Below are 20634 nucleotides of genomic sequence, written 5' to 3'. Positions count from 1 at the left end.
CCTGGCTCTTCGGCGTCACGAGCAAAAGCTTTAACCACTAAGCTTCCCTGTCGTTCCAAGTGCCTCGGAAGAACCCAAATATTTCAGTGACTGAAAAACTTCATTTCTTCTTCCATTACCTACCAACTCCCTCCTTTCCCCTACTCCAACTCCCCTCCTCCCACAACCACTCCCCCCCCCCCCCCCCCCAACCTCCAGTCTCACACCTCAGCAGCAATGAACACATCCATGTCCTCCCTTCCCCGATTTAGTCTGCAGAGCTTAACTCGTGTCACCCAGCTGTCAATTCCGCATACCACTCAACAACAGAAAACTCACCAATGACAAGTGATTTTCATTTCTGACATGTTTCAGTGTCCCCGTGGGGAAACGAATTTAAGTGATTACTGCTAATTTAGCTGACTCTTAGCAAAACAAGTCTCCAACTCCCAATCTGGACAGGCGCGACAGTTGCACTAGGGAAACTTTGACGTATGCACAATGACTATGACTGGAAATACCATAAAGTCTCTTCATTCACCAACTGAATACTTCCAGTTGACTGGTTTACCCTCTGGAATTTAATTTAAATGGTACAGTTCGGTACATTGGTTTTGGTGAAAAATCTATTCCTCTGATAGAGTTGATATGATGAAGTAAATGTATTAAGTCTACATTAGTAAAGTTTAAATTGGATTAGCTAAGGTTTTAATATTTCGATACATTTGTTCTGATATTTGTTCTTGTTTCTTCCAGTAAATCAGCGGAATATTGTTTCCTTCGTAAAACGAGATAAAATTCAAAATTGTTCATTCAATGATTCAATATCATCATTTGATGGTAACACCTTAAAAGCGTCAATTAACGGAAGGCATCTTCAGGCTGCTCTCAAGTGTCAGTACACAAGAGTACCCTTGTCTTAAATTCAATTTTCAATTTGTTATGATTAGTCTGGCATTGGATCAGTTTCAATTCCAACTAAAGATATAATTACAGTTATATTTTTCTCTAATTCAGCAGTAACCAGACGCCATATTTATCGTAAATGTCTCGATATTTGGTAATGAACGCGTGAAACACGAGGACGTTTCGCTATTGCTTGTCAGGTTTCTTTTAATTTCGTGTGAAATGTCCCGAGTAGCACCATACAAAACCTTAATTGTTCTTAATCCTGTCTGTATAGATCATATCACCACGCATCGCCGAGCTTGTTCATCTTTGTCTTGAGTGTTCAAATGTCATTTGGCAGTTAAACGATTACGTAGTTTTTGTTGTTGTTTTTTCGGCATTATCCCCACAAAGTTGTAGTTGTTGATGATGAGTTTATGGTGTTTGTAACAAGATTCATTAAATATCTAATTCAATTCTTTTTCAAACTTCCCACGCTTCCAGGTCAATTACCGTACAAAATATTGAACCTTACACCTCTTCACCTAGTCACTTTCAGTACTAACACTGTTGTTCAAACCCTGCCTTTGACAGACAGACAGAATCCTGCATGGTTTAATCGAGTACAGCAAACAACATCTTTAAGATGTCTGGTCATAATATAGGCATTTAAATGATTTTAAACCATACAGATAAATTATACTCATAGAGCTTAACTCTATTCAGTATTCCCCTAACGAAGGAGCTAGAAGTAGCTCTGGAACGCAGTGACAAAGATTATGTTATACAAAAAATGTGCCCTGTATTGAGATCTGATGTGGTCTGTTTTTCAGAAGCACTTGATCTAATTTCTAGCGACATATTGGGAAATAAAATGGACTCTCTCAACACAGCATCTTCTTTTTCTACAATTCTATTTGTGATGTTTTAGTCTTATATGTACTGTTGAAGCACACCATATTCAGGTGCAACACCGCTGTGTAGCAGTATAAAGATTGATTAATGGTTGTTTAACACCGCACTCAACAATATTCCACATAAATGTCGGTTCTCTGTAAACAATCACGTCTGGACCAGACAAACTAAAATGATCAACACTATCCAATGATCAGCACCATGATGGTCATTCAAATGGAATACGATCCCGTTAGTCGCGTCTTCTGCCAGGCATGGGATGCTGTGGACCCATTCTAACATTGACCCTTACAGGTTTCTGACAATAAGGAACTGTGAACATACGGAAATGATGCTTCAATAATGGAGGTGTATACGGGTACCAAACCTGACCAAGGGACGTAGCATGTATAAGTACGACAGATTAAAGATAGGTGGTTGACTGAATAAGGTTTTCCTGAAGAACCAGACCTCACAACAGGTGTTCTGTATACTGCTATCGTATATGAGCAAACGTAAGAAATATTTAAATGCACCTTAATAATAACTGAGAGTAATAATTTGACAATCGCATGCTTGTCTGTGTTAACAAACTTAACTTTGTTAAATGACTTACGCAACAATGGAAACAGAGTAAGTAATTCGTTTTACAGTGGAAGCTGTCAAAACCGTCATCTGTCCAGTCCGGCAAGGTGTCAACGCCTTGTCAGTTCCCTCTGTGGCTTGAACATTTATCATCAGCTGTACAATCCGGCACGTTGTCTAAACTGCATTATTTCTTCAGTCCCGACGAGTGCCGGTTTCGACAGCTTCCACTTTAGTTTTATCTCAAACCAAAATCCGAAAGATAGAGTCAAGATCATATCCAGTAATAAATGTTCATAAGACTGCTCAGTACCCTGTTTCGAAATACATTCCACTGAGACGTAATTAGAATGTAAGAGTGATCATCAGATACGATATAAGAAAGTAATTTTTAACCCCGAAGGACCTTTTTAGTGTGAGTTAGGAAATTCCTACGGTGGTGGCGTATAGACAGAGCAAAGAAAAAGACAATTATATTTCCAGGGCAAAAAACTTTGAAAAACAAGAAGTGAAAAGTGAGAATCATTTAGACTTATCTTCTCATCCATATGAAAATCATATGATCGTGTTTGCGGGGAATTGCCAAGTAGATCTAATGACTTCAAATGTGATGTGTTGATGGCAGCCTCGGTCGTTAACAGGCTCAAAATTCGAAATTAGCATTTAGCAGCCAGTGTCAATGATATCTGCCACAAACGATATCGGTCGGAGTTTGCCACCACGTCTGCCTATGCCATGGATGTTGTGCTATTGGCGGAATATGGTTCTGAAACAAGGAACACTTGCATTATTAGATAAAATGTTGTCCAACACGTTGTGAAAGTGGCACCAGGAACGAAGATGCTGCTTTAGTAATGACCCGTGTCAGAAGCATGTATAATATGGTGCGTCGTTTGGCCAGTCGTTGTCACATCACATGTAGACTCTCCCCCATAATGATCGCAATGTCCGATAGCGTCTGTAAAATGTTTCATTAAGACGTCTCTGAATTCGATTAGTCAGGCAACATGACATTAACACAGGGTCGATTACCCAAGTGCCGACGTCCCCAACACCACTGATTCAAATGACGTGCTGAAAGTTGTGGATGACATGTAGACGACCTGCACGCAATTTCACTTGTGTAGCGGAATTCACACAACAGGGCGATATCTTATGACACCATGTGCATGTTGACATTGGTCCCTCGAAGACAGTTTGCAACAGATATATTAACTCCATCGTTCTGACTGGTCTGTCCAGGTCTGGAGCATGAATGGATGGATGGATGTCGTTGTCGTTGTCGTTGTCGTTGTCGTTGAATTAAAGTGAAATAATTGAATTTGGGATTTTTTTAAGGATTCGGTTTTAGATAGGTGATTCGTAGAAATCTATCTATTGAATAAGAGTAGTTCTTTCCTTTCAAACAATAATCATTGCAAACACGGCCGAATTATCTATCACATAATCGATTCTTTTTCTGCAAACATGAAAGCGTCAAAACCGTTTCCGAAGCATAAGAATGGTCTCTGATTCTTAACGTAGTGTATCCCCTGCACACAGCAATATATGTGTAAATACCGGGTTTGGGGACGAGACAATGTAGTGATTGACATCATAAGCATCAATCTACACAATCAAGTCCCCCCCCTCCCCCTATTCCGACCAATGGCCTTTATCATAATCATGTACGCAAGTAAGTCTCTGTGTTTCCAGATTTGCAGCCCTATCGATCACTGATGCGTCAGATTTGTATATGTGCTCTTAATGTACACATACAACACAAAGCTTTATGGAAGCCTCCATTAGTCTCTTTCTTATCAGCCCATCCAACAGATGGAAATGATATGGGTTGTTTGACAACACTGAATGCTGTAAGAACAAGATAACCAGTGAGAGGACACTGTAAGCCACCACCCTTTATTCACCCAGAACACGGTTTAGGGAATAAATAGCCATAAATTATTAATTCTTAATATAGAAGTCTCGAAAAGTGTAACATGATTGCATCGCAATATGTACCTAGCTTTCCATTTCAGTTCCATTCTATAGCGCTGATGTCCTATGACGTACAGACAGACTAAACGATGAAGTTGAAGCTACATATAACAAATGTAGACGAGTGTGCAGAAAATTACCTAAACAGCAAAATAAAACTGATCCGACTACGCGAATCTGTGCACAAATAGCACATTAAGTCATCATGATTTCGTTTGTTATTCATGTTTCGTTGTAATATTGGTAATGTAAAAATTATCAAACAGTCTCGAGTCATTTTGCAAAGACTAAAACAGCCTGACAGGTGATACGTATCACTATCGACGAACCAATTATCCACGATTCAGTTGGCATTTATATTAAAAGCTTTCTATAAGAGATGAATATAATCCAACTGGTGTTGAACATAACTCTCATCACTTTTTTCTATGTTGTAACTGATTGAGGCAACGTATGATGTGTATCTTTCTCCCTTGTCCCTGCAGCAAGCTGATGAGAGCTGTTGAACCTTCTTCTGTGGGAGGTGGTTTAGCTGGTAGTTTAATGGTAATATCTTATATGCATATATTCCATGGTTATTCAGTGCAGTCTTTCAATTACAAATGAATATAGTAACATAAGTATACGTCTACTTTATCAGAAAGTAGTATCTTATAATACATCCCAGACCAACACGTCTGGATGCGTCAAAAAGTGGAGTGGGTTTCTTGGCATGCAATGCTTAAGCGAATATTGTTTCATTTGTTTTAAATACCCACTCATGAAGCCAGACACAGGGTATACTGAGGGCATCTATAGGCCAGATGAAGTACTTCGGCTATATAGATACCTACAGGCCAATGGAATCCATGTCTGTTACAATTGCAAATAATCTACCTGTGTTTCACATGTAGAAATGATCAACATGTCAACAGTAGGCATATCTGTCACAGGTAGAACTGACTAACATGCCAACAGTAGGTATGTCTGTCACAGGTAGAACTGACCAACATGCCAGCAGTAGGTATGTCTGTCACAGGTAGAACTGACCAACATGCCAACAGTAGGTATGTCTGTCACAGGTAGAACTGACCAACATGCCTATAGTAGATATGTCTGTCAGAGGTAGAATTAATCAACATATGCCATCAGTAAGGATATATCCCATAGGTACAGTCTAAAGGACACATGTTTAGCAGAAACTGTATAAAACCTAAGTGTCTCTCAAAACAGTAACAAAACAATTTTCTTTCTACCATGATCGTAGGAAGCTGTTGGTGTTTTCAAACAATCTCCATTAATTCACATTGCAAACATGAAATGGGATTATGATGTATTGTAAGTTGCTTATCATGGCTCACCGGTAAAATACAGACGACACGACATTGTGTTAATTGGGGGATCACTAGAAAACCTAATCCAACAGAGCTTAACCATTGCCATTTATATGTTATTGTACTGACTCACAGTACATTTCCTGAAATAAACGCTTTGGGCGTTTCATTTAGATAACTAGCATATACTTGTATGGGATACTAGGGGATAACTGTATAACTGTATTATGTTTGACGAACTGAGGACGTATACCGGTGGTTATATAGCCGCAAATTTAGTTATATCGCCCAAGCGTCCCCAAATCGTCAAACATAGTACAGTTCTAATTCAACTCGTTCCTCTAGGTTAAAGGTTAATCATACCACTCCTTGAACTAAATCTGACAATGATGAATAAATCATTTGCAGTTAAAATGAACGGAATTAACATGAAACAGCCCTCGGGTTAATGAGCGGGCAGCTGCATATGATAATGGTCTTCTGATTCCTTACCGACAGACCATGAAGAGTTCTGTCACAGCCGGTCGCACTCCATAACTCTTGTTCCAAGATCTAACAGCGATGGGTCAACAACCATTCGGGAGTAAACTGTTTGATCTTACAACTACATTTATTATACTCTTCTGTCTTTTTAACGCAAATTCCATTCGTGCGCGAGAGAGGTGTGTTAATTGACCTGGGGCTTCTGCAAATGACAATGTCTTGAAAAATTGCGTTGCCCCAATAGTGTTGGGATACATTCAAAGGTTTGGGTGAGTCGGTTTTCAAATGGTGACCGTATAGCATTGACCAATCAGAAGTCGTGTTACAACTAAGCCGAATTAGAATGTAACACTGTTAGTTTTTCTGAGGCCGATATTTGTCTATTCATATGATAACTTTATTCTGTTCATTAGGCCCCTAACGCTCCATCAATGCAAATGTGGATAGGCATGAATAATTTTGAGGAGGCTCTGAAGCTCGGAGGATCTAATCATAGCACTGGCAGAGTCACCATTAACTGAACATTTGAACTTATACATGCATTTATAATTAAGCAACACAAACTAAATGGACAATTACGGTGTCGAAATTATGAAGTGGTGTGACTTCGTAACCCCAGTACGCATGGATAAATGTAAATGTTAATTTGACCTCAATTATCCTGCAGTTACACAGCGCTTCTACTGCCGACTGTACTTCATCCGTGGCACAACACACAGACACTCGCGGATATTTATGTATTTTCGTTCTCTGTCCGTCCTGATCATTCATGTGAGTCTGCTGTGTTGATAAATCTAGACATACGGCAATATAACCTGTGTGCATAGATGTTTGGAAGGACTACGTGACTGTCTACATGTATATATCGGTACCTGCACCACAACAGACAAAACAGCTATGCAGCTCTCCATACCATCCAAGCTCCAGCACAGCAGATTATATAGCTCTCCATACCAACCACCACATTAACAACAGACTATACAGCTCCTCACACCAACCACCACATCAACAGCAGACTGTACAGCTCACCACACCAACCAACCACCACTATCAACAACAGACTATACAGCTCACCATATCAACCGACCTCCACCATCAACAGACAATACAGGTCACCATACCAACCGACCTCCGCCATCAACAAACAATACAGGTCACCATACCAACCGACCTCCACCATCAACAGACAATACAGGTCACCATACCAACCGACATCCACCATTCCAACAAACATCCAGCACAACAGATTATAAAGATCTCCACACTAGGACGTATTAACCATAACTGATAAGGTCAAGATGATATTGCCCCAAGTCGTCTGGCAATTTAATTATTTACTTCTACATGAGAGGTGACGCTGTGGTATTTGCAGAGGTAAACTGTTCAGTGGTCATGTGTGCACAGGCGTTCGCAGAAGGCCCTCCCTCTGCGATCTGAATTTCCTTAATAAACCATATCGTTTTCATTGCCTCTTTCATAATAAAGAAAACTTTTACATCTTTCAATGAAAAAAGTCAATTTCCAGTGAAGATAATTTTTCCATGTTAAATGTTACGCCGCACGCAATATTCCAGCTATATGGCGGTGGTCTGTAAATACCCGAGGCTGGACCAGACAATCCAGTGATCAAAGAGCATGAGCATCGATCTGCGCAATTGGGAACCTATTATATGTGTCAACCAAGTCAGCGAGCCTGACCACCCGATCACCCGATTTTACGACAAGTGTAGTGGCCGTTTGTGGCAAGCATAGGTTGCTGAAGATCTATTGTTTCCCAGATCTTCATGGACAACCCATTTTATGAAAACCTCCAAACTGCCTTTCCCAAAGCCGTAATGTTTTTACTGTTTATGGAATCTGCTGCGGTGGATAGTCAAAAGTGGTTACTCTTAGACGTTGACCTTTTATGTTTACAGTATCCTAGACATTAAGATCACGTGGGTATTCACGCATTGGGTTTTCACCGCAAACAGACCTTATATGACAATGCAAGCCGAACCCTAGACAACCTCAACCAATATCTATGACGATATTTCAGACATAGACTTCATGGTAGTAAGTGTTATGATTCATTTTGTAAAACAAGAATAGAGAATGTCGTCCTTTTCTGGTCCTACTGTTGTATATGTTGTGACATTTCAAAGTCAAATGGAAATAATTTGTAGCCTTGGTAATTCTCTACACACAGTACTTACATCACGTGATTACGACGCAACGCCAAACTGCGATGTGTTATCTTTGTCGTATCGACTCCAATATTCCTTTGATCTTCTGGACATCTTTTCTTAACTATCAAGATACGTGATAACTCGAAACCAATATTTGTCTATGGAACTACAAACTAAATCAACGGGCAATATAAATGAAGCACAGACTGTTCTCCAGCAGTGATGTTCCGTAGGGAAATAATAAATAGCTGAACCTGAGGTTAAAGCGGCTGGGTCAGAAACAATTTGATGAACAGATAAGCCCCCCTGCTATGGCGTGTATGGAAATAAGTCGCAGATCAACGCCCAAGCATTTGCGTAATATGCATTGTACTCAAATAAATTGGCTATGAGGATATTCTCTATTCTTAGCAAATCACTAATCTAATTTCACCTTGATCCGTCAGCCTAAAAAAATGGATGTATCCCCAAATCAAGTCGCTTTCTTGTAAATGGGTTGGTCTTTAATGTCAGCATTTTAGTAACACCACGCGACAGCTTGAAGTGGAAGTAAAACAGAACGAGATGTACGTCGATGACGTTTGGTGAAACGAAGAAACGGTGTGTGTTCCTGACGTCGGTGTTAGGCGATAGCCATTGTACATTTCAAGTATGGAGAAGTTCTTTGTCTCAGAACAAAGCAATCAGAGTTCCTAAAACAATTGTTTAAGGTTTGGCAGTAACACTGCAACGGTCAGCCTGACAGGGTGATATTCTACAGACGCAAAATATGTTTCCGTGACCTTCACGTTTGAGGTTATATGGGCACACAGGACAGGATATTTAGGAGTGTGTGGATGTCGCTTTACAATATACCACCAATATCACAACGAGAGATACCGGAAATGGTCTCCGGACATTAGTACCCGATAAGCGGGTATGGAACCCGGGTCTTGGACTTCACAGGCGAACGCTTAAACTGAGCATTACGTTACTCCAATGTCTATACCCCAAGAAAACCACTACATACACCCGGAAACAAAATATGTAAAAAAGAGCATTAATCTGTCTGAATTCATCCATCGATAGTGCTGAGATGTACGAAATTCCCACCTTATCAGCATCTACCTCCAACTTACACACTATCCTTGGTCACAGCTTCGAGTAATGGATACCTTTCCAAACATACGCTTATATTTTGAAAAACTGAATTGTCAGCTGACACTTGAAAACAAAGAGAAATAATCTCCTCGCCAATGCTTCATAAAAAAAGAACATTCTTTGTGACAGACGTAATCAGGACATGACATAATAAACAACTGATATGAGAACATTGTAAACGTTAAAACATCGCACCCACTACATCTATTTTATCTGCCACTGAAATACCTCGTTCTAAACCTATTTAATTAATGCCCTTGTATAGTATCATACATGGCGACTCAAGGCAGTAGGCTAACCTTAGAGTGAACACTGATTTCAGTAACGGGGTCGTTTAACAATACTACAGACTTCACTGCCCCCTTGTGTATAGTGCATGCCTCACTTGTTCACGATTTTATGAAAGCCCAAGTGCTGTTATTGTGTTTGGCTTTCTAATCCCTCAGACACTGTACCGTACAAACATCTCCTCGCTTATAAAAAGCTTCTCTATCCCTATGCTGTTCATTAGTTCCTTGATAAGGCAGTTAGAACCTACACCGAAACATCGCTGTCAGAGCAATAAAGAAGTTGTTGATCCACATAAATGTTATCCCTGAACTGTTTGAGAGGCACTCTAAGCAACAGGAATGGCAAATCTTTGTGGATAATCAACATTTTTTCTTGTGCAACGGTGACTCGTCGGTTTTGAGACTTTTTTCAAGCATGAAAACGGTATATTATACATGCTTGAAAACGGTATAAGGATCTATACCGAACCAGTGCTGTTGTACAACAATGGAGTTGATCACCCATGAAGACTGATTTGGTTAACCTTCCTTACTGGCCCAACTTCTAAAAGACGTTAGTGAATTCGATGTTAACCTTATCCAAATATTTTCAAAAACATTCTTTATAGGCTTATTATGAATGGGAATAATATATACAAGACTAGCCTATGCCAAGTCAAGACATTTAAACATGTCTCACCAGAGACGTGTGAACAGATAAGTTTGCACAAATGTTTAATCTGAAATGAAGGCTATTATGAGATGGCATTTTACAAACTAAGGATCGCTGACTAACTGCTAGTGATTTCGTTGTGTCAGTGTCTTTAATGCGTAGTTGACTTTTACCATTTACGGTGCAATCCACCGTGTGTCAGTGAATGGCCTTGACTTACGCAGCTGGCAGTATTATGTCATTCGTGTCCGTGGGTGTGAGCCATTCGTGCTTCTTTACTGTATGACCACAAATAAATAGAATACTATTTGTGCCATAGTAAACATCCACCCGTTCAACCATCCTTCCATCAGTCCAACCATTCATTCTGCTGGTATCCTTGAGGTTGATTACTTATGATTTCAACTGATCCAACTGAGGCTTGCGAATGATACAAGAAAGATGAATTATTGGACTCCCTAAGATTACATGTGGTTTCTTACAGACCTGCATATAAGTCACATGTTTAATTTATAAGTGGTCAGTTGATTCTGTCATGATCGTAAGTAAATATCGATCGGAACACGAGAAACATTCGTAATACAACTCAAAATAATTCTGAAATGTATAATTGTAAATAGATTCCGATACGTTTACTTGTATATAACATTTTATCGTGCTATTTCGTCATGTCGATTGAGTCGTGGTAGTTTTCAGAAACAGTAGCTTTGAAACTTACTTAGGAATATAAATTATGGAAAGCGAACAACGCGTCATGCGTAGAATGTTTCGCCTTTTCATATATCAAACACAAAACCATCTAAAGATAGTTCGAAAAAAATCAAAATTTAAAATTGTATTTCTTTAAATAATGGAAAGTACTCGGTTTTAACCGACGGCCTTTCCAGAAGTACACTTAAGGGGACAGTAATCATGAGGAAAGCGGCAGTATATATTTGTTTGTTTTGTCGGGTATGGATACGTCATTCGTCATGTCCGATACATAGACAGTGTGTGTTGTACTGAAACAATTGTTTATTGTTTAATGCCGCACGCAGCAAATGTTCAGGTATATGCAGTCGTAAGCAAATGTTCAGGTATATGCACGGTATCGGGTGGCCAGGCTTGCTGACTTGGTTGACACATGCATAGATCGATGCGCATGCTGTTGATCACTGGATTATCTGGTCCATTATTTCCAGACAACCTCCATTGCTGGAATATTGCTGAGCACGGATTAAAACTAAACTCACTCACTCACTCACTCACTCTCTTGGTTCGAAATTTTGACTACTGAATAAATGAGTAAATATGTGCCGCTAAGTCAAGTAATTAAGTCACTTGATCTATATCTTTCAAATCGCATTTTTTCACGATGCTGTTAAAATTCCTGTCGTAAATATTGCATTGAACGTTTTTGTACGTGGCATTCATCCTACAGTTAAACCTGATTAAAGAGAGAAATTGTCTCACTGTGTGGTATTACTTAGAAATCACTGAATTGTGAAAACATCAAAAATGTCTTATTCGAACCTCTTTACTTGTGGCATTTGGTTTGCAGAGATAATTATCAGACGAACTACCTAAGTCTTTCATAACCACTCTCTTACAAAAGCGATTATTGCATATGATACCATTTAACTATTAAATCAAAATCCCATAATCAAATAAAAATTAACAAAAAGCTCCATCAACATAACGAATATGTGTCTGCACACAAATGCCAATAGACGTCACATGTAATCACATATCGCACTGTACGTCCATATCAAAATCAATGTAATATTCCACACATTTTCGACAAGGTTTTAAACGGTCATGTTGAAAAATTAAAATGAGATGTACAATTTATTTTTCATGATATTCATGATTTCCTTTCAGATGACCACCTATACGTTATACGCAATGGTATGGACATTTGATGCAGTGTTTTTAAAACATGCTGTATTTCCTTGCAAGTTAATTACTTTTTCTAGCAACTTTGAGAAATACTTAAGCAATCAGATGAGACAGGTTCTGCATTGATAGATACAGACCTTTGCTGATATTATACCTATCCTAAATCGAACACGACAGTTGCTTAAGTGAAGCTATTAACAACGTCAATGTACAGACATTTTGCTCAAATTTGGCATCGATTATGCATTAAAATGTGATAAGCGAGAGTCCCCATGGAAACTTGGCTTTTAAACCTGGTGTTCAGCCGCTAAGCACTTAAAATATAAATACAGTTATGCTCTTATATTAACAGCGAGGCACATTAGAATATAATCAAAACGCTTACATTGTAAGTGAAACGAATAACTAGCATATTTGTATGTGCATGGGGCCGGTAAACGCTTTGTACAGTCTAGAGCCAACGCCTTAACTGTCTATCGATAAGAGCCTTCTTACTTGGGATATATTTAACACACATTTGCAACGAACCGAAAGTGACACCGTAAAAGAAATTTGGTGTTACTCCTTCCTCAAAATGACTGCTGTCATATAAAAATTCCACTAATATCATTCATCGTTTCATGTTTCATTTTTTGATATTTGATACAATGTGATTTTTTTCAAACGATATATATATCCTTTGGTAAACTTCCGACACACTTAATAAGGAACCTGCACTGATAGGTACGTCGTATATATTTAATAAAGCGATGAATGTGAAAGAAACTGTTCACATTTTAAGAGGCTAAAAGGAGAATTAATATTCATACAAATACACACAAGGTTACCAAAGGCTTCCTTGACACTTACCTAAAGTGCCAGCAACTATGACGAGTAAGGAGAATGCCTTGATGATGGTGGCTAGGTTGTCCATGTCCCCGTGTCTCGTTTGGTCGACTCTCCTCGCCTGCAGCAGCCTATGTCTCCACTCGCACGAAAGACCGGAGCAATCGATTTAAATCAGCCAAAGTGTGTGGTGACAGGCCCCTCCCTCGTGCCCCTCCTACACATGCGGCGTTATTTCGCCAACAGGTATGCTGAGGAGGTGTTCAAAATCAAGAGGGGCTGGCGTTAACCAACTTCAACTGACGTGTTCAACTCAATGCCTCCCTTTGCAGTAAACACGAACAAATAGCACTACAAATGATAAGTCTGACATGGAAGGGAAGTGGGGAGGGGGAGATGCATCATACAGTAAGCAGTTAACATAGACGCAGCCTCATTAACATTGTACAATGGTCACAACGACAAATCCAAGGTGGACAGGTTTGCATATCCAGGATATAGAAGGAATTGTACAACACACTGATCCTTTACATGTATTTCGCATGAAGATGTAAGGAGGTTTGTCGCTACTGTCATAGTAAACAGTATATCTTGATTTTACTATCCATCCATTCACAAACTCACAAGCCACAGAAAATGCGTTTCAGAACTGAAATGAAGTGGTGCTATTTGATATTCTGCTGCATGTTGTATGTAAAAAAATTAATGAGGATATAAAAAGCCATAAGAAAATGTCAAAGATGTCATGATGAAGGAGCTGCACAACCGTTGTCGACATGGCATAACGTATGAGCCGATTTCACGGGGTAGACACAACAGCAAATAATGGATTTATATGGATATGCATGGTAATCTGACTTACATCTCAACCATATCAAGATCTAATGGCGACAGACAAGGGGGAAGGTTTACAGCATGCGTGAATTGGCTGGGTTTCAGACCAATATGGATCACAACTTCTTTTAATTCGTGAGTGATACCTTCAGGTACAGATTCTTGCACAGGGACTTGTATCGCTTAGAAACGGAGTTCGAAAGACATATAGGTGTATAGACCCTGACCTAGTACTATATAAAAGGAAAGGGATGTAACGAAGAAACCACCCCTTGTTCGATCAAAGTTACATGTCACCGTGTAAACTATTTTAAGGCCCCGTAAGGCCAACGGATCGAAAGCCAGATGATTTCCCTACAAAATGACCTATAAATGGTCACAATCGGATCATTATTTCAAAAGGTATACGCCACGAATCAGCTACCTCCGCAATTTCACGCCAAAATCATGGACCACCAAATACGGCGAAAACTCACCTTTTAAATTCGTATATTAATTCCAGCCTCGTTGACAGCACCGGCGTTGGGCTGGATTCGATCGACTGCATCATTCCGCGTGTCGGGAAACTTATTGCAACATCTACATGTCATTTTCTCGACAGTAAGCAAACATTTTCACCAAAACCGCCGGCAATCCTACTGACTTGTCGGCCATAAGTGACCTTGACATTCAAATGATCCGATTGTTGGAAATAAAATATACAGTGGGAATGGCCAATCCGATGTTTTTTTGCGGATCTGATCAGTTCACTTGAATGTCAAGGTCACTTATGGCCGACAGGTGAGCAGGATTGCCGGCGGTTTTGGTGAAAATGCTTGCTTACTGCTTTCGATGATTCGTGGCGTATAATTTTTGAAATAATGATCCGATTGTGACCATTTATAGGCCATTTTGTAGGGAAATCATACATGTCTTTCGAGCGCTGTTTCTAAACGATACAAGTCCCTGTGGATTCTTGTACCGTAGTCAACCAGGAACGTAGAGAATGCGTACATTAACGTGACAGTCACGAATTTTTACCAGGGGAAACCGGAAATGGGCTTCACACATGGTAAGCTTGGGGAATCGAAATCGGGGTGTCGGCGTTATACCACTAAGCAGCCCCACCGGTCCCTCACGGGATAAAAGGATGTATTATTCACAGATATTGTCACAGTTGTACTTCCCAACTTCTAAAATGCCACTCAAAGACATTTTATGCCAAGTTTAAAAGTTACCTGGGGGTAAAACCCGGAGTGAAATCCCAGTTCATATCATGTACTTTTCTCCATTTATAATATAAGTTGTATGTTTCTCCCCCGATTTGAACGGTCTGACGTACGCCTCTTTGCGGCAGTGTTTTCCCTACAAAGATGCATACATCAGACCGTATCAGGTAGAAGCATACACCGTATTTATAGTACGAAATATGATTTTATTTTAATTGGACGATCGCTACCGACTATTTGACATGTAAACAAAATGGCGTTTGGCTCTCGACTGGGTTTTTAAACATCATGAAACCTATTCTGATAAGCCTAAAACTGCTATAAATATGGTTAATTCTGTTTAGGGTGAGTGTGCAAGCGATTCAAACAGTTTCAATAAATCAGCGAAAGTCGCTGACACACATAAATGTCAACATAGTGAACTCAAAAACAGATACTCGAACCTTGTACTGCATGCGTTCTATTGTGATATCATACGATTGTTAGCATACAGCTTCTCGCCGGCGAGTTTGGTGTTATCGTGGCAGCGTGTAATATATTTTTCTCGTTGTCACCCTCCTGAGAGGATCCTTGGAAAAAGCGTCATTGACCATTGGCTGAGCGGGTCATGCCATTGGCTTTGTGTGCAGGCGACTAGCTGGCTGACTCTGAGGGTGTGGGCTCCCTGATGGGCCTCAACTCAAAACAGTATTAGAACTTGAAGGTCTCAACGGCCTGTACGTTTGTAAGAACGTGTACTCCCAAATAACATATACAATGTAGCAGAGGTAGGTAATCGGCTGCGGAGGAAATAAGCATGAAAGTAGGTCGTCAGAACTTAGTGGGGGCAAGGTGAGATGACTCATAGATTAGGTAAAGGGATAGGGACGGTACTATCAAGATGGAGAAACTTGTCCGGGGACCTCGGCAGCAGTTCGTAGTATTCCACGGGACATATATGGTTAGGAGGTAGAAACTTTGAGTTTCTTGGAATCCACCTCGCAGCTTTACAAATATGGTATTGGGGGTACGGAATAAGGATGGGGGAGTGAAAACGTATGCAGGGTTAGGGGTTTTTTACCAATGGGCAAAAAGGAAGAGGGTGTTGACTGTGACGTAGGGACCCAGCTTTAAGCGGTAGCAAAGCCCCGAGTCTGGAGTCTGGTGCGCTCCCACTCTTGGTGTTTGGTCACAAGGAATCGTCGGAAAACTATCTTCAAAGGCACCAGCGTTTGGCTTAAGACGGAAGCTTTGCGGCTGAAGTCTTATAGAGTGACCATAGAGTGGGTTGTCCAGTAACACAGTTTCAAATAAACTATTGAACGAAGATCATCGTCTTGTGGTTGATGGAGGAACTACGGTAAAGCTCCAAGGGCCCCCGGGTACTGACATTGTACCTCTCGCACATCCCCTATCGTCAGGACCGAAGTACGGGTGTATACCGTATTTCGGGTAAGGACCCGTCCATCGCAGGTACAGGGTTCGACCAGGTAAACGTCATCTATATGGCAGCTAACAGAGATGATTCCACACCTTGGAGACTAATACTTGTTAATTGGTTTTCCCCAAGAAATGGCGCAACTCAGCTTTCCCGCCCGGTGGCAGGCTGCAACATGAACAACATAAATTTTGTTCCTGTTCTGGTCTGTAATGTTCCTCTGTGGTAATGCATGGTCACGCTAACCTTTGAAACAACATATAGACATAGCAACAGTATTGAAAGCAATGGTGTCAGACATCACGTGTTCCACGTCGATGAACACCGTAGGGAATGATTTAGATTCTAATGCTAAAGTTTTGTGAAAATGCTTTCGTCTTCCTGAATCTTTTAGTTCGTAGTCATCCACTGAAACGTCTAGAATGTGAAATGTGCTCACTGTGTAAATATTAAAACTACTTTCATCGATGTGTTTAACACATGGGTAATAAAAGAAATAATCACTTAATCATGAGTGTCACAGCCTCGCAAAATGTTATTAAAAACACATCTTCAAAGTATAAAAATATAAGTGTGGGAGTTTGATAGAAGTCAATGATTTAATCTTACAAATATAACACACAAACATATTCTTCATATTCTTCTTCATCCTTTCTCTTTTCTGAAGGAAACTATTGATTGACTTGACCTACTGCTTGGATGAAACATTAATCCGTAGTGTAGATATGTATATTGATGAGTGCGTTTAGGCAGGCAACGAGTCGTTTGGGGGAACATCATTTTCAAATTATAATTAAAACTACATCTGGAAGTTTTAGAAGTCTTCATTAAGATGAGCAGATATGTGAAGATCGTTTAATTACTTAGGAGGGTATTTTGAGATGTAGTTTGGCTGGTCGTTCCGACCATAGAAAGATTATACTTTATCATAAGGATTTGTGAATATAGAATTCAGAACCAAGCAATGTCAGCACATTACTACAGGTACGGATGGCCGTAGCGTACATCAGAAAATTTCAATTGTGAGTTCGAATCCACAATTGAGATTTATCAGCACCAAACCATTACGGTAGTATAAGGTTTTGCTAAAGTTGTAAAAGTCTCTGATCTTCATCCCTCGAGATTTCCCCCCACAATTTATCAGACATGGAGTACCTGGAATACAGTCAAAGAGGTATAAAATCAAACCTACTTACCAGCACTCGTATACACTTCTCCATGTTGATCGCATCCTTGATCGTATAGTTGCCCATAGTGTATCCCTTGTGGTGAGAGAATCACGGTGAAGCATGTCCCACTTTACTGTGTGAACCTTTAAATCACATTGGATAAGTATTTTCACAGCGTCATCCACAAATTATCTCTTTGTATAAATGATATTTTTGTTCCCATCAATTCTTCCGTATTTTTAAACAGACGAAATAGACCTTATTGAGACAATTTTATAATATGGATACGTGAATTTTGTAGAATGAATTTAACTGAGAATGATAGGGGCTGTAGTTTTAGAGGGTACTCGAGGATACTCGTCTATCTTATTTGCGTAACGTTCCAACTAACACTAGTGACTAGCAGGGTGGTGTTAACCCAGCTTAGCTACCATCCAGATACTTTTCATGGACCCGGGTAAGATGTTGTTATTGATCTGGCAGCATTATGTAACATCTTGTCTTGAATAATATGTTTAAAGCTACACGCTAGTTTTATCATCTGTATCGATGACAGTCTAGTTATTGTATTGTCCTTCGTCGACATGTTGTCTCGTCGAAGTTTATGAATTATCAGTGGAAAAGATGTTTTAGTACATGGCTGATTTTATGCTGACATTTCAAATCTTCACCCATTCATCCATTCACTGACTCACTGAACATATACGTAATTGAGTGATGGCATTCTTTACTCGCGCTGGTAGTACATACCCGGGAGGTAGCAGATATATAATGCAAGCTGTGTGAGTCATAACATAATATCAAGTACAAATTATCACGAAGATATAATGTATTAATCATTTGATAATTTAAATTTGCAAAATTGATAGTACTTCACTAATATTTCTGCCAAGCAAATGAGTCTCTCTACCCTATTCACCGATGCTCACTTACAGAAGCCCAACAGCCACAGACTACCTTGGCAAGCATTGAGCCTTGACCTTTCCTTCACTGAACAGGTCTGGGTCACGGGAATGGGAAGAACGTCAACGACATGAACGGCCGAAAACCTGGACATCGCCAGAGGAGTGGGACAGATTCAAATCGCAAGTGGGAGATGCATACGCTGTATGTCTCGTAGAGTGAATGAATGCTTGACCAATCGTAGTGGTAATACGCATTAGCTTTACAACTGACATATATGGTCAAGGTAGCTGGACGTCATAACGTCTAATTTCGTATTTCACTTCCGGCTGTAATGTGTTCCGAGTTCGTTAATTATTACGATACCCTTACTACACACTTCGAGTTTTCACCATAATTGTTCTCACCAGTTGTGCTATGTAGGAATCAAACCCTGATCTTCGACCACTATGCTACCTTTCGCTACCGCAAGATACAAACAAAACAAGTGTACAGTGGAAGGCGCCATGTTGCGTACCACCATGGCAAAATTGATAAATTTATGCCCTGACATCTTGCCATCAAGTTTATATCTCAGGACATGTTTTCGCAGACACCTCTTGTCGCCATATATTTTCAGTTGTCAAATCATCAATTTTTGCAGCTATTTTGACTTCGTTTTCCTTGATATTAAATATTTACGCAGGTAAGATGTGAGTGATTGTCAATTTGGCCCCTGACAGGTTTATACTTTTGAAAATAGAAATTGGAGTCTGGCGCTGTTCATGTATCGATCGCAAACATGTTCAGTTTTAAATGTCAAAACAATGAAACTTTGTCTCTGATAACATTGCTGGGCTTAATAATTGAATGGCAAAGTATTTCATTACGAATCATGAGACACTTACCTATATTTCTTTTATGTTACCCTTTTCTTAGGATGATTGAAAACGGGATAAAGAGTGAGCAAAATAACGATTGTTATAAGTCTGATTCTGCAACTGGTTTCAGTTGTTCTCCTGAAAGCAATGTTTGTTTGTGTAGACTGTCAACGATCAAAGTTCATATGATGAGAGTCCATATAGACGTAAACGTGTATCCCATCAGTGAGTGATGGGGTGTATATAACATTACGCCGCCACTCTTAACAGCAGTAAAGGTATTGTCCGAGATGTGAGCCGTTGTCTTTCAGACATGGATGAAGATGACATTCTTTTGGAATTAAGCTTACAAGGAGTTACAGCCGTTAAACGTTTTTCGTCAAAAAGAAACAAAGAAATTATTAAGACCAACACGTACTTATTTACATTCGGTCTTCCTAAACGCCCAGAATCACTAACAGCACAATACTGTCATTTACGGGTGGATTCTTACATCCCAAATCCCCTTAGCTGCTACAGGCGTCAAAAGTATGGTCATGGCTCAAAATCATGCCATAACCCTGCTGCCTGTCATCGCTGTGGTGGCAAATGTGACGACAGTAAACTGTGACAAACCTCTTTCATGTGTAAACTGCTCAGGGAATCACCCCTCATCTTCCATAGACTGTCCTATATGGGCATTTCAATCCAAAATTTCAAAACCGAAACATGACCGCAATATCACCTTTTCAGAAGCGAAGACATATGTTCTGGCTCAAGAAAAACCAGGGCCATCTTATGCGGCCACTGTTTCCAGACCTGTTTCGTGTCATTCGATAGCTTGCCAGACCGAATACACGTGGCTTGAGTCCTTGACTCCAATTCAGACTAAACGTCTTCAACAATCATCATGTTCTTCTTCATCACAAACTGAAGATCAATCTACAATGATACCAACGTCGACGTTGGTTCCTACATCGGTATCACAACCATCTCCTGTAGTGAAGACGACCAACACAAAGCTAGATAAATCAGATCGTGTACCGAAGGGTCAGCGTGATCCTACACGGATACATAATAGGTTTCAATCTTTGGAGGACATGGATATCTCTCCTCTCCCCCCTCGGCGCAACAGAAGTAAGTCGCCTAGAAAAGGGAAAATGGATCTCCCGTGCAACCTCCTGAAACATGA

At 40.0% G+C, this 20634-nt stretch overlaps 1 protein-coding gene across 1 annotated transcript in view; it reads right to left on the bottom strand.

The window, feature by feature from the left end:
• The window catches only part of LOC137256538 (uncharacterized), a 28530-nt gene extending 15355 nt beyond the window's left edge, over positions 1-13175 (bottom strand). Inside the window, exon 1 of the mRNA XM_067794394.1 lies at positions 13097-13175. Coding sequence (XP_067650495.1) covers positions 13097-13160 — 64 coding nt within the window. The 5' untranslated portion in view covers positions 13161-13175. The remainder of the gene's footprint in view (positions 1-13096) is intronic.
• Positions 13176-20634: the final 7459 nt, after the last annotated feature.

The sequence above is a fragment of the Haliotis asinina genome, chromosome 11 (genome assembly GCF_037392515.1).
Source record: "Haliotis asinina isolate JCU_RB_2024 chromosome 11, JCU_Hal_asi_v2, whole genome shotgun sequence".
NCBI classification, from domain to species: Eukaryota; Metazoa; Mollusca; class Gastropoda; order Lepetellida; family Haliotidae; genus Haliotis; species Haliotis asinina.
Note: the sequence above shows the minus strand (reverse complement) of the source record. Positions and strands in the feature narration are given on the sequence as shown.